This window comes from Haliotis asinina, chromosome 14, assembly GCF_037392515.1.
Source record: "Haliotis asinina isolate JCU_RB_2024 chromosome 14, JCU_Hal_asi_v2, whole genome shotgun sequence".
Lineage (NCBI taxonomy): Eukaryota > Metazoa > Mollusca > Gastropoda > Lepetellida > Haliotidae > Haliotis > Haliotis asinina.
Genome location: NC_090293.1, coordinates 31,997,044 through 32,011,565, shown reverse-complemented (window position 1 = coordinate 32,011,565; position 14,522 = coordinate 31,997,044). Strand labels below are relative to the sequence as shown.

The following is a 14,522-nucleotide window of genomic DNA, read 5'->3' as shown; positions in this document are numbered from 1 at the left end:
TACTCTTTATGTAAAACTCCATGTTTGAAAATTGATCAGAATTGACATTTTAGTTGTAATAGTGTTTCATCATTGTATTGGTGTCATGAATTGTAAAATTTCAGCTGATCATTATTTTGTGTTCTGATTATTAACTGTTCTACGAGGTAAGAACAAACTTTACGGATGAACAACTTCATTATTTGGATGTTGCAATGTTTCGATACATATTCTTGTATCGTTGTATCATACTTGCTTGCCATTGGTACAAGAATCTTTATTGAAACATTGCAACATCTGATTAAAGAAGTTCTTCATCCTTGAAGTTTGTCCTTATCTGATTCACCAATTTCTAAACATGCCTCTCAAAGAAGTAGTTCTATGAAGGAGGACATGAGTTATGACAGTGATGATGTTTTATGTACTAGACATGTTGTTTATATTCCCTGGATAAAAGACTTAAAGAGTGTATTGTGTGTCAAGCTGCTATATTGAGACAGATCGACAGTCACAAATGTCTCCCAGTGTGACAAACAAGTCAGCTTCAACTGCCATGTTCCTAAGATTATAATCATGCTCATTCTGGGCCAGCTTTTGATTTCAATAACCCCTCAATCTGTATAACAATAATCTTTTTATATATGTTAATGGATAGCAGTTCATATCTTTTTTCGCAACGGGAGCTGAGCTGTGAGACAGAGTGTTAGAATTCCAGATCAGGGAAGTTTTGGTACTTTTTGTAATTTTTTTTTTCCATTTAAGTTTGGGTGATCATAATTTGTGACTGATCTCAATTACAATGGATCTTAGCTCTCATTGTCAACCATTAGCTGTTGGAACAAGACTTTATTATTGCAGGCTGGTGTAGAGCTGATTATTGAATGTTTTGTTGGTCTCATGCTGCCCTCAGCATGTCAAGGGGTGTTAGCGTAACCTAGTGGTTAATGCGTTTGCTCATCACGCTGAAGACCCAGGTTTGATTCCCTACATGGGTGCAATGTGTGAAGCCCATTCCTGATGTCCCCAGGAGGGATACAGCTGGAATATTGCGAAAAGTGGCGTAGAACTAAAATTCACTCACTCACTCAGTCTATCAGTAATGAAATCTTGACCTGACAATCCAATGACTGATATAATGAGCATCAATTTATCCATGATTCCCCGCAGGTTTTGTGTTTATGTATGTCAGCTGTAAATAGTTATATATCCTGATGTGGTTGACCCCTGTCCTGTTACTACTTCCTGGTGTGGTTACTGAAGATTGCATCTAACTGTTGCTACTTCTCCGCTGTTCCAGGCAGTTTTCTGGGGATGAAACCGACAGGGACGTCGTCGATGGAGGAGGAGGAAGGGGATGAGCGGGTTTACGAGGACAAAGACGATGGCACCAATTCTGTGGAGGTGGAGAAACACTTCCAGGAGATGATGTCCAATGTTGGTGCCAAAAGATATTTCCATGAGTAAGTTTAGAGTAATATTGATTTCTGTGCCACTGGGATGTTCAACAAAGTTCCGAGATTTCACTATAACACCTGGATGTTTACTGTGTCAAGCAAGGTGTATCACTTATATCAAGATGTTCATTTCACATGTATTCAGAATGGCAGCTGGGGTGAATCTCACACACCAGGGTGTACACAGAGTGTTCGAAATAGTTACTGGCCTGCTAGCCCATGGCTAGTAAAAGATCAGTCAGACCGGTATATCTCCACAGTCACTGGTGTGACTGGTTAGTGAAATTTCAAGGGGTCATTTTGTAAATATATCACTCTCTCGGACTTGAGATATGATGCTCTTTTAAATCATGCAAGATTATGGCCTGAGAAAAATTCTCATCATGTTAGCAGTTTAATGATAAAACCCATGTCAACATTTGAATTTCTGGCTTGTGAATTATTTTGTGGGCAAGTAGCTTTGAGGCATAGCTAGCCCAGCAAGCAAGAAAAGTTTGGAAAGTATTGTGTACACCTGTATGTGCCGTCGTCAGTACAAAGCTATCATAACTTCTCTAAGCCGATATGTTTACCTGTTGTTAATAAAGAACACCTTTATCAAGGTGTATTTGCAACATACACATGATAATTTCTGTTAGACTGGATCTATTATATAGTTAGACCAGAATTTTCATGTGATTTTAGTAACCACAGACATGGTCATGTTGTATTTACAGTGAATCATAATTTCTCTTAGACCAATATGTTTACCAGTTTTCAGTAAACACCCACCTTATGTACGATATAATCATGATAATTTCCTAAAAACATGTTTAGTGTTGTTTCTCAGTGCTGTCAATGGATCTGAATTACCTACAATATATCTATACCTCAAAGTATTAGAGAATGCCAATTTTTGTCATTCATTTTCATTGATCTGGCAACATCTGGGGTGGTGCTGGTTGCCACGGTCACAGCTGACTGCTATCTCATGCATTCACTGAGCCGGACTGGTCATTATAATCCCCTTGGCCAATGTCCACATAGCATCCTTGTAAGTGGGACAGGCACAGAGTAGTACCGTGTTGATCATGTTTGTCTTTGGAGCTCAACTTAAAGACCATAAAAAACATGTGACTTTTTTTATAACTCTATGGATAGCAACTTATCATTTTTTAAGTTACATCCAAGTTACAACCAGGTTATATGTTTCTGGGTTTTTTTGTCACCATCTTCTTGAATGTCTGAGTTAATTATTCTTGCTGAAACTTTGTCTTATTTTGCTGTAAACTGGAATGCTGTCATTAAGAGGTCAAGATATTGTTATTTTTTTCTGTTCAATTTCCTTGCCAACTTATTAGACCAGACTCAAAGGAGGATGGGTTTATTTCAGCACATTAACTAATTAACATTCATGAATTTTGTCCTACTGGTAAACACATATAAGATGATCCACGACCTGACAAATGACCCCAATTTGTATACTTGGGAACGCCCCACAGAACGATCCACTTGAAACAAGAGGGAGACAGGCTGTGTGATAAATATAGAGAAGTTCATTTTCCCCCATGCGTTTCATGCATGAATTGTTATAGCACACTTGATTTGGGAACAGGTACAATCCCAACGAATTGAATCAACACAATATACTGAGTCAATATGTTTAGGACCACCGATCCATTTCACGAAGCAAATGACATTTTCCAGGGTTTTTATTAACAAAATTGTTGAATATCTAAAATGCTTGTCAATGCCCCAGTCATCTATTTGTCTTCGTCTTAACTAAAGGTTAGCGTGGAATATCAGTATCTTATGCCTGAAATTGCAGTCTTACCATTCGAAGGAATATGCGGTGTTGATTTCATGTCACAGTTAGTATGTATTGTGCGTGCATAAGTGTACTCGCCCAATTCGTTGTACTGCCTCTCTTGTCACAAATGCGTTTAGTGTGCAGGATAATCTAATATGTGTCTAGCAGTAGTCCTGACTCAAGCCTATTATTCTTGTTTCCTTCTGTGCGAATAACAGTGGAACACTGGAATACCTTTTGTAGTTCCCTTTGAAGAAGATGTAAATGTACACTCACCCATGATCGAGTTGCTTCCCTTCCGTACTTTCTTGCCAGAATATCGGTTTTTACTCAAATTATCAAATTTTTCTGATCAAACATGTATCAATATAGCCAAAAGTGAGTGATTTTGAGTCACTGTTGGCAATATTCCTGCAACATCACAGTGGGATATGACAGAAATGGACTTCATGTGGGGATTTGAATCTGGGTCTTTGGGAAGCTACCCGATGTAGCCACGAACTGGTGTCTGTTACTATGTAGGATGCTAGAGTGCAGTGCATTTACTGGTAAACACAGCTCCAAGTAATCATCATATATAGTAAATACACAATGTCAAAACCAGACAGTGATCAGTCCCAGTTGTCTGTTTAAACAGATTCCGCATAGAAATACATCTCGTCTGTAAGGGTACAAAATGGCAAGGGTACCTGTTGGATGGGACCCATGAAGATCTGTGTTGAACTTGGTGATGCTGTACAAAGCGATCTTAGTTCTAAGGTGACTAGAACTCCCATACCTTAACATAGACGGAATGTAATCTTAGTGCTAAGGTTGTTTTTGTTGAACAGCACTCTTGTCTTCAGTAATCAATGGTGAATGATCAGACATACATATGCCATTGAGTCCCAGTTGCTTAGATTGATGCTCATGCTAATGATCTCTGGATTGTCTGGTCAAGATTTAGTATTTACAGACTGCTGCCATATAGCTGGAATATTTCTGAGTATGGTGAACAAACAAACAAACAAACAAACAAACAAACAAACAAACAAACCTTTTGGGTGTGAGAGGGGTCTTTGTCTTTCATTGTCTTTGAGAACATGTTCAAGGCACCAGGGTTTTAGACATGACAGAACATTACACAAGAGGGGATATGAATATGTTTCTTATCTGTCCCTAGGGCCTCTGATTAGTCTTAGTTCTTGGGCCTTATATAACTGAAACCTTCATCTGTATTGTGATTTGGACCTAGTGGTTAAAGCTTTCCTTCGTCACACCCAAGACCCGGGGTCAATTCCCCACATGTGTACAATGTTTGAAGCCCATTTCTGGGCTTGATTATATCAAGTGTAAAACAAATAGATTAAATATAAGATGTTTAAGTTTGATAACTGAAGTACCCATGGCAAATAAAAACTTTGTTTCTGTAAAATTCAAACAAGTCACATTGTTAATTACCCAGCAATGAATGTGGGTTTCAGTGTATACCACTGTTTTAGTGTTGTTATAGACTTAATGGCTGTTGAGCATTAATGGCTATCAATGAACTGCTAGTAAGATACAGGTTACGTTGAAGTGCATGTAGGATGTACGTTGCCAGTCTCCACAAACATAACTGTATATCAAAGTGGAACTAGGTCATGTAGACAGCTGTAGGTAACATGACTTGCCATGTACAATGTGACTTTATTATGCTGTGTGAGGGCCTGTGAGTGAAAGAACTGTGCCTGAGCTGAGCATATGGGTCACATGTATGATAGAGGTCCTGCTGGATCAATATGCACTTAAATGTCTAGATGTCAGCATATGTATTGAGGGGATTGATGGGAGGGGGAAATGTTATTCAAGGCATATTGTCTCTATTGTATGTTCTGTTGTTGTTATTTTTAATTAAAGTGCTCATATAAATTAGCCAGGTGCTCTATTGCTTTCAGTAGCCCGAACATAATGTATGGATTAGTTAACAAAAGGCTGAGGCAAACCTCTCAGACTTGGTCAGTGTCCTTGTGCCGGGGAAGGTGTAGCCTATTAGACCTTGGGTGCCTTTAGTTAACCTTGGGTGCCTTAGTTGACACTGGATGCCTTAGTTGACCCCAGGGAGATCCTAGAGGTCAGAGATCCTTGTGGGCAGAATTACTATAAGCAGAGCTCCTATAGTGGGTGGAGATCCTTGTGGGCAGAAATCCTAGTCAGCAAAATTCATAGTGGGCAGAGATCCTAGTGGGCAGAGATCCTAATGGTACATCTACAGTATTAGTCCCTAATGGTACAGCTACAGTATCAATGGCTAATGTACAGCTACAGTATCAATGGCTAATGGTACGGCTACAGTGTCAATGGCTACAGTATCAATGGCTAATTGTACAGCTACAGTATCAATGGCTAATGGTACAGCTACAGTGTCAATGGCTAATGGTACAGCTACAGTATCAATGTCTAATGGTACAGCTACAGTATTAGTCCCTAATGGCACGATTACAATATAACTGACTGATGGCATGCCTACAGTATCAATGGTTAATGGCACAATTACAGTATTTATCCCTAATGGCATGATTACAGTATTAGTCCCTAGTGGCATGATTACAGCATAATTGGCTGATGGCATGCCTACAATATCAATGGTTAATGGCACAATTACAGTATTAGTCCCTAATGGCATGATTACAGCATAATTGGCTGATGGCATGCCTACAGTATCAATGGTTAATGGCACAATTACAGTATTAGTCCCTAATGGCATGATTACAGTATAATTGGCTGATGGCATGCCTACAGTATCAATGGTTAATATGGCACAGCTACAACTCTGCCATCTGTGTTCTATTCCTGGGTGTACACGTCTGGTAACTCAAAAGTCATGGTAGTGGAGAAGACCGAACTTTTTCTTGTTTAATCTGATATCTTTATATATTAGCTGAAACCATTATCTGAATGTACAAATGTAATGCCGTAGTGTTTTACAAGGATAAACATGACAAATTACACATAAGGAATTTCAATATGTTCACATTCTGTTTTCTGTGTGTAACAGCTTTGTCCCATAAATCATAGAACAAACTCAATATGAGGAACTGAATGTATTGATATTTTAGCCTCTATTGAAAAAGGAAAAAGTGAAACCCATTAATCAACCAGTCAAAGAGCTCACATGGTAAACTTCCCTCTCTCAAATCCTGGGTAGAATAGATCTTCAGCAGTGCATGCTTGTTATAAGACACGTTTTACAGGATCAGGTGATCAGGCTAGATGTCTGTGTCGCAACATGACTCTGTATCAGTTGTAAAGCTTATGATGTTAATCACTAGATTGCCAGGTCCAGATTCCATCATCTTGCTGGACTAAACATCAAACACAAAAATGTATGTTAAGCTAGAATCAGTAGCAAGGACTTGATCAAGAAACTCAAAACTTTGTTGATTTTCATTTAGGAAGCTAATTGTTTGATAGATTGTATAAACATGTTCTGAATTGATTCTGTCAGCTTTAGTAATTTACGACTAATTAATCAATCCTTTTGGGCAGGTAACACTGACATGATCGCTTCACAAAATCAGTCATGTGGAACTCTATTTATCGTTTTGGCAAGCTGACGATCAATGCAGGATATATATATATATATCTGTGTCTTTCTGAGTGCAAGATAAACTGTTGATTACATATGTTACACAATATCAGGGACACAGTTGTGCTGGGATGAGCTGTATTGATTATCATTCAGGTATGAAATCAGCATAGCATTTCATGGGGATGTTGTGATGGTCACAGATGGAAATATTATAAATATGCCATCATTTATTAAATTACCTATTACATAAATTTTGGCTTGAGATTATTTGACTTGAAGATTAAAGAAAATCAGGGCAAGTGGATAATTAGTCAGGACAAGTTAGTTTCTTAAAGTCTTTTGCCCTGTGGCAAGTGCCTTTAAAAATGTTTGAACCCCAGTGTTTTCAAGAAATATGATTTGTAATTTGCATGGAAAAAGTCAGAGAGGGACTAAAGCTTCAGACTAAAGCCATCATAACTCCTTGTAGTGTGCAGTGTCTGAAATAGTTTCCATAGTTTACTAGCCAGTTGGGCTAGCTATGTCTGAAAGTTCCACAAAATAATTCTCTGGCCTGAAATTTGAATGTAGACATGCGTTTCATCATTAAGCTGCTAATGCATGTCTGATGAAGACTTTTGTTACGCCATACACTTGCATGATTTAAAAATGTATTACACAAGTCAAAGAGAGAGTGATATATTTAAAAAAAAATGACCCCATGAAAATTCACTAGCCATTCGGGCCATTGACAGTGGAGATTTATTGGCCCGAGTGAAGTTTTACTAGACAAAGGCTAATGGGCCAGTGGCCATTTTGCACACTGGTGGTGTGGCATCAAAAATGTTTTTTGTTGCATACTAAAACTGAAGTTGAAACTCAATGCTTTCTGATGTGTTAAAAATAAGCACTTATTTTTGAAAAGGTGCAGGTGAAATTGCATGTGTTGTTTACATGAAATGTAAGGTTTTATTTCAGGCCAATGTTTTCATAAAAGGTTTCATGGTATTTACATGATATAAAAAGTTCTTGTCATTTATTCCACAAAACGTCTGTTTTTCTTGAATATGCACTGACATTTTTCTTGCCCTCATTCTCATTGTTAAGTAACTGTATTGACAAAACAACCACTCTTTAATGAGATGTTTCAGATTCAGATACATGTATTGTCTTGCTTTTGTGCATTTTTTTCAGTCATATGCAAAACCGTGTCTTATGGAAATCAAATTTGTTAGACTTCACACCAAATATATGGTCTTCGTGTGGTGTTAGTATGCCTTATTCAAATGAGACAGACCATGTCAAACATTGAAGGTCATTTAGTGAATCCAGCCTGTGGCATATTCAAATGAGACAGGTCATGTGAAATGTTCAAGGTCATTGTGTGAATCCAGCTCATGACATATTCAAATGAAACAGGTCATGTCAACCTGTCAAGGCTGTAGAGTTCACAACTATAATATACTGTTGGTTACAGCCAGAGATCAGTCTCTAGCTACAGGTTTTGAGGGTAAATAATGGTTAATATGTGTTAATAATATCTATTGCCCTATTTCATTGCCTATATGAGCAGTAGTTGGGCAGTCACTAAGGAATGAGGTAGCTCGGTGGTCTTGCTAAAGAGCTTTGTTTGATGTCTTATATGGGTGCAATACATGAAGCCAAATTCTGGTGTCTCCTGCCATGATAATGCTGAAATACCACTAAAGTGATTTGAATGTTTACTGAATCCACTTGTACTGCTGCTGACCTACTTAGTCCCATGGAGTTTTTGTGTTTGACCAATCATAATTTTGAGTTTATTTTCATCACCAGTGACGAAACAATCAAGGCATTATGGGTAAAGCTTCGTGCAGATGAGCCGGAACTTCTGGGGGATTTTGAGGACTTCCTGATTCGAGTAACAAACAACATCAAACAGTCCCAGAACGACTTTGACAGTCTGGAAGCAGCTCTCCGCTGGTATGTATAATATCAGGTCCACTGAAACATGGCTTGTATAGTTTGGAACAAACACAACAACAGCAATAGCTGCACATGCACACATTAACATTAGACCCTTGTTGTCTTCCAAAATGCGAGAGACCTGTGAAGATCCGGAGTAGATTAGGTCTTCAGCAACCCATGCTTGCCACATGCTTGTCGTAAGAGGCGACTAACGGAATCAGCTGATCAGGCAGCTCACATGGTTGACACATGTCATCGGTTCCCAACTGCACTTGATCAGTGGATTGTCTGGTCGAGACTTGATTATTTACAGATCACCACCATATACTAGTAGCTTGAATATTGCTGAGTGTGGCGTAAAAATAAACTCACTCACTCTCTCTTAAATGCCAAGTGGTCATCTGTAAGAGGACCATTTAGTCTGTCGTTCAGACCCTAAAGCAAACATATTCAAGAACAGCAAGTCTACGAAATGTGGCAAGTCTAGATTTCATTCTGAAAATGAACAAAGTCTTATGGCTCCTCTTTGTTTTATTTCATTATTTTACTTTGAGCTTTTTTTCTGTGAAATATGTTCATTTCAGAGTCTAGTTGTTAGTCTAGGGGACCGTTGTGGTTAAAGAAGTTTCTAGCTGAATCAGTTATGATGTTGTTTGCACGTTGAGATACCATACACAAGATATGTCTTACAATCAGACTTGAAAAGAACCCATGATGGTAAATGGATCCAGAGTAATTATGATCGAATGAAGTATAGTAATTATGGATTGTCTCCTGGAGCTTGAGGTAGAAGTATTTGGACACTGAGTTATCATTACGATGGACAGGTAAACAAACAGTAGCCCTTAATCCTAGGAACAGTCGATGGCAGACACAGCCAAAGGGGGTGACCAGTTAAGGCTATAAATGCCATATACAGTAAGTAATGAAAGTGACAAAGTGGAACAGGATGCTGACAACACACAAGTGCCCACTGGGCAAGTGACTTTAAGAAAGTGACTAATTGACTAATTCTAAAGGTACTGAAATCCAAGTTTGTTTGCAATTTCAAACCATGAGTGGAAATTATCTCGTAGCCCATGGACAAGTAAGATACCATTATTTGATTGCCCGAATTTTAAATTGACTAGGCATCAGGTGATGGGATTTTTGAACCCCAGTGTTTGTCCCTCATTATATGTATCCAAGGTAAACGTGAGCATTATTGTTTTCTATTCTCATCAGTTTCAGCATGTATTCCATGTAACACTTCCACTAGCAAGTTTGTTAACAGGGCTTTCACTACTCTGAACAGAGATTTTATAGTTGACCACTTGTGTTTTGGGAAGTTGTCAGGGTTGAAGAAGGGAGACAACTCCTCGTGGCTTGTACATCTCTCAGTTGTGTTTTGGGAAGTTGTCAGGGTTGAAGAAGGGAGACAACTCCTCGTGGCTTGTACATCTCTCAGTTGTTAGTGCTGTATTACTGGAGCTGTATCTGTCCATGATTTGTTACTTACATTTGGTTCACTCTGGTAATCCTTGTGCTTGGTGAAATATTATTTGAACCAGGAAATTGAGATATTTGTTCTCCTTAAAAATAATTATAGAAGCGTAATATTTCATTCCTGATTTCTTCTCTTACAAACCACCCTAGTTCTCGAACACCTTAACATGGCATGCTGTACAGTGTCACTAACTGATCTCTTCTCTAATGAAACACTCTAGTTAAGGTCTGTTCATAATTTATGGCTGTGGGATATGGGGGTGATGAATTTTATGGAGTTGTATATACAATATGTGAACGACCCCACTTAAATTAATGTACAAAGTAAGTGACCTGACACCTCCCCCCCCACTACCTTCCCCCTGCTTGCCAGGTAAAAAATCAGTGAACCTTCTCAAGGACATATGTACAAAATTGATGACTCCTCCAAACAAAATAGGTGACCCCACCTTAAAATCATCACCATGCCCAGCTAGCCATATATTATGAACGGTCGCTTACAATGGCCACTGAGTATGAATTGTTCGTACCCTGCTGAGTTTCTGTAGAAATTCCAAAGTAACAATTCCCTGTCCTACTATGCCTGTTTCTTTGGGAGAATTCTTGGAAACAAGTGAAGATCTAATTTTGAGTTTTCTTCAATTGATATTTCATGTAAGAAGCAATATTAATACTTGCCGACCTAGTTGAGAGTTGTGTAGGTCATTGCTCATCATGTCACTTATTGGATTTTCTGATACAGACTCTCTTTCGTTTATGCTGTCATATAGCTGGAATATTGCTGCAATCAGGGCTGTGATTCTTGGGGTGTCTTTTGATTCAAGCAGCTTCACTGTTTTAGTGTCGTATTTATTATATATTCTTAATGTTGAGCACTCTACATTCCAACATCATGTCATACGGATTTGTTATTATTCTGTTTACGATGATAGGTAATTAGAAGATGTATTAGGCTGGTGATCTACCAGATGAACCATCTAGATACAGGATAAGGATCAAGTTATTGCTCTGCTTAACTATGAGATTAGTTATGTACAGAAACATGTTCCTGTGAAAGAAAGAAAATACATGCTGAAAGAAAATAGATTGCCATCTCATTAGTATTGACATGTGACATTGATGTTAAGACAGGTGTCACTGTTACGGCATAAAACAACATTCATGGATGGTCTGTGCTCTCACTTAACACATTATACCTATAACGTACTACTAATAACATTTAACTTTATGAATTTACATTGCTGGCGTGAGTGAGTTAAATTTTAGCAATTTTTAGCAATATACCAGCGATATCATTGTGGGGACACCAGAAATGGGCCTCACACATTGTACCCATGTGAGAATTGAACCCAGATCTTCTCCTTGATATACCAATGCTTTAACCAATAGGCTTCCCCACCTCCTGTTTTTTATGAATATATGTCACATGACCCGTGGGGTGGCACAGGTTTATCCTTCATAAAAAGACTTTTGGCTGCAATTCCACATAGAAGTCCATTTCGTTTGTGACCATAATTGGTCCATTGCTAAAAGCGGTATTTATCTGCACTTGCACACCACTGTATATTAAGAGATGGTTTAATAATACACAAGTCTTGGTAAGACTCGAGTTCCAGGCATCGGGAATTAGCCTCATAGTTAAAGTGTTCGCTTGTTGCGCTAAAGACCCAAGTTCTACTCCCCTCATGGGTACAATGTGTGAAGCCAATTTATAGTATCCCCCACCCCCCATGATATTGATGGAATGTTGCTAAAAGTTGTGAATTATTTATATTATTCAGAAGTATATCTAAATATGAAAGTAAATAAGTTATGACTGATGTATGGCTGGAATGAATTAGATATCTTCTAAAAATGTAAAATATTGTCATTTTGGTGACTAAGATTTAGTCTATGTTTGAGGATGATTTCTGTTTATTATTTCTCTCTGATGCATTGAAAGGGAGCGTCACACAAAGATACAGCTGTCATGCAGGCTTGAATATTTATTGCAGTATCCCTATCACCATGACAACCTTTCAGAGTGCACACTCAAGTCTCTTTGAGTGACCCAGATAACAACCCACTTGGGCCTTCCCCTTTTGCTTTATCACATCTGTTGTCTTAATGTATATGCTGAGGTTAAGTGGAGTTCCTCCAGCGTGGCTGCTCAACTACCTGCCCCTCCCTTCTTTCAACCATGATGTGAGTCAAGACTGGTGACCTCGTCAGGTCAATGTGTGGGGAGAAAACTACTAGCATTGCAACAAATCTCTTTTCAGATGTAAAAATATTTTGACATTTTTTTCATATTTGGACTTTGCAGTTTAAAGTTAAAGAATTGTTAAATCTTTGAAAGAAAATTTGACTTTTGATATGTCAGATACATGAGTGTGGGTTGTCAGGTCAATATGTTTAGGGGAAGATACTAAGCATTGCAACAAATCTCTTTTCAGAAATAATTAATTTTTGGGACATGGTTGCTTAATGTTAAAAAAATTTTAAATGTTAAAAAGAGATGATGTTTGCCTGTCTTCATGTGTTTGATATTTGAACAGTGGGTTGTCTGTCCCTGACAAAAAGACAGCATGACATGGCTGATTCGTGAAAAATACACCACACATTAGTGGGTGGGTTTCAGAGTCGTTAGTTGCTCAAGATGCCATGCTAAGATGCAGTTTTGTTGGGTTATGTCCTTAAGCTTTCCTGAAACTGTGGTTAAGATGTCAGGGGCATGTTTCCCATAGAGATCTAAGCACAACGACAGTCATAACTCATGTTTAAGTATGGGAAATGGTAGTCGTATCTGCAGTCCAACAGGAAATATTTGAGGCTATTTGTAGAGCCTGCAGCAAGTCTAGGTAGTGTCACTGTCTCATTGTGGTGACACGGGAGGTGAAAAACTCCACTGCTTGCCTCATTGTAACCTCGTCTCTCAAGGGACCTGGCACTTCTCACCTGTATCAGCTCATCAACAGGTAAGCCTTTTCATCAGCCAGGTAACCTGATTACATAAGCCCAAGCAATGATGTAAATAACAGTGTGTTTTGTATCTCATCTTTCAGTGCAAAGTCAGTTGATGGTCTGTTATTGAATTCACCAGAGCACAGGGTTATTTGATAGAAAAGGATATGCACCATATTTAAATATTTTTTTGTAGGCCAGTGTTGTCTTGGATACATTCGATGGGAGACAGAAGTTTTAGGGTGAACTTTAGATGTGTGTGTCAGAGAGGAAGTGACAGATCGTGTCAGGCTGTAATCATGTATAATATAATATTCAGGATGTGGAGAATCTGTCAGTTTAGATGGCCCCAGGGAATAGTTTGAAAACTGGATACCAAGGAAAAGATAGTACAAGTTATCAGACACAGATAAGAAGAAAACTAGTTAATTTACCATTCATGAATATTTCAAATATTAATACATAGAAAATATAGGCTATGATATAGTTTTCAAAATTTAGAAGTTTTTATTATTTGTGAATCTTGGTATGAATCTCTTGGTATGAATCTCTGTGAATATGTGTCTCATGTTCAGAAAATACAAGAGAGTTCTCTTTTAGACATCAAATAGATTAACATGCACAGATTGTGACAAGTGTTAAAAGTATTTATTTTTTTTAAAAAAGTTCTAATTTAAGACCCATTTTGGATTCATAAATCACATAAAAGTTTAAACACTGAAACAAAATATTTCCTTATTATGATATTATTGCCACAGTCTGCACTCTGCACAAACTTCTTTGTCTAATATTATAACTTGTGTTAGTTTAATTTTCAGCTGAGAACAGATTTCTTTGGAAAAAGATGCAGACACAAATGAATAGCCAAGGACCAAAAATGTCTCTGAATGCATGAGTTAAACAAAACAAGCCTTCGCTAGTCAGTGTTGTAGTTACTAGGTAGAACAGGCACCTGTGTGAGAAGATGCAGTCAACATATTTCTTCATCAAGGATGTGTTGATGGCTGTTCAAGACTCTTTCACATGCTGTTTCCATCCCGTCAGGTAATCATGAAGCTAGGTAATACTGACATGTGATAACATGTGCAGCAACCAGGTCTTAGGTTATTTGTTTATATTTTTGGGTTTACAGATGTTTTTCTCACCAATTTGATCTAGCTTGGAAAGGTCAAGGTTAAAGGATAGGTGATGAGGCTAATGTCCCAAACCTCCACTAAAAGATCTGTATTTCTATTTGTCAGTTGTACTAGAGATGGTTGCCATATTTTTTTATTTCCATTCATCTTGTCCAGTATGGCTATTTATTTGTTTCATACTGTATCCTATTCATTACTGTCAAATGTATATCTTTAGGAATGCATGGGTTAGTCTGAAGGACATTTGTGGAGCTTATTTT

At 38.0% G+C, this 14,522-nt stretch overlaps 1 protein-coding gene across 9 annotated transcripts in view; it reads left to right on the top strand.

Moving 5' to 3' along the window:
- The window catches only part of LOC137262268 (EF-hand calcium-binding domain-containing protein 4B-like), a 79,369-nt gene that overhangs the window by 34,439 nt on the left and 30,408 nt on the right, over positions 1-14,522 (top strand). For all 9 annotated transcript variants that reach the window (XM_067800081.1, XM_067800079.1, XM_067800075.1 and 6 more), the window contains 2 exons: positions 1,277-1,439; positions 8,567-8,713. In XM_067800081.1, coding sequence (XP_067656182.1) covers positions 1,277-1,439; positions 8,567-8,713 — 310 coding nt within the window. The remainder of the gene's footprint in view (positions 1-1,276; positions 1,440-8,566; positions 8,714-14,522) is intronic.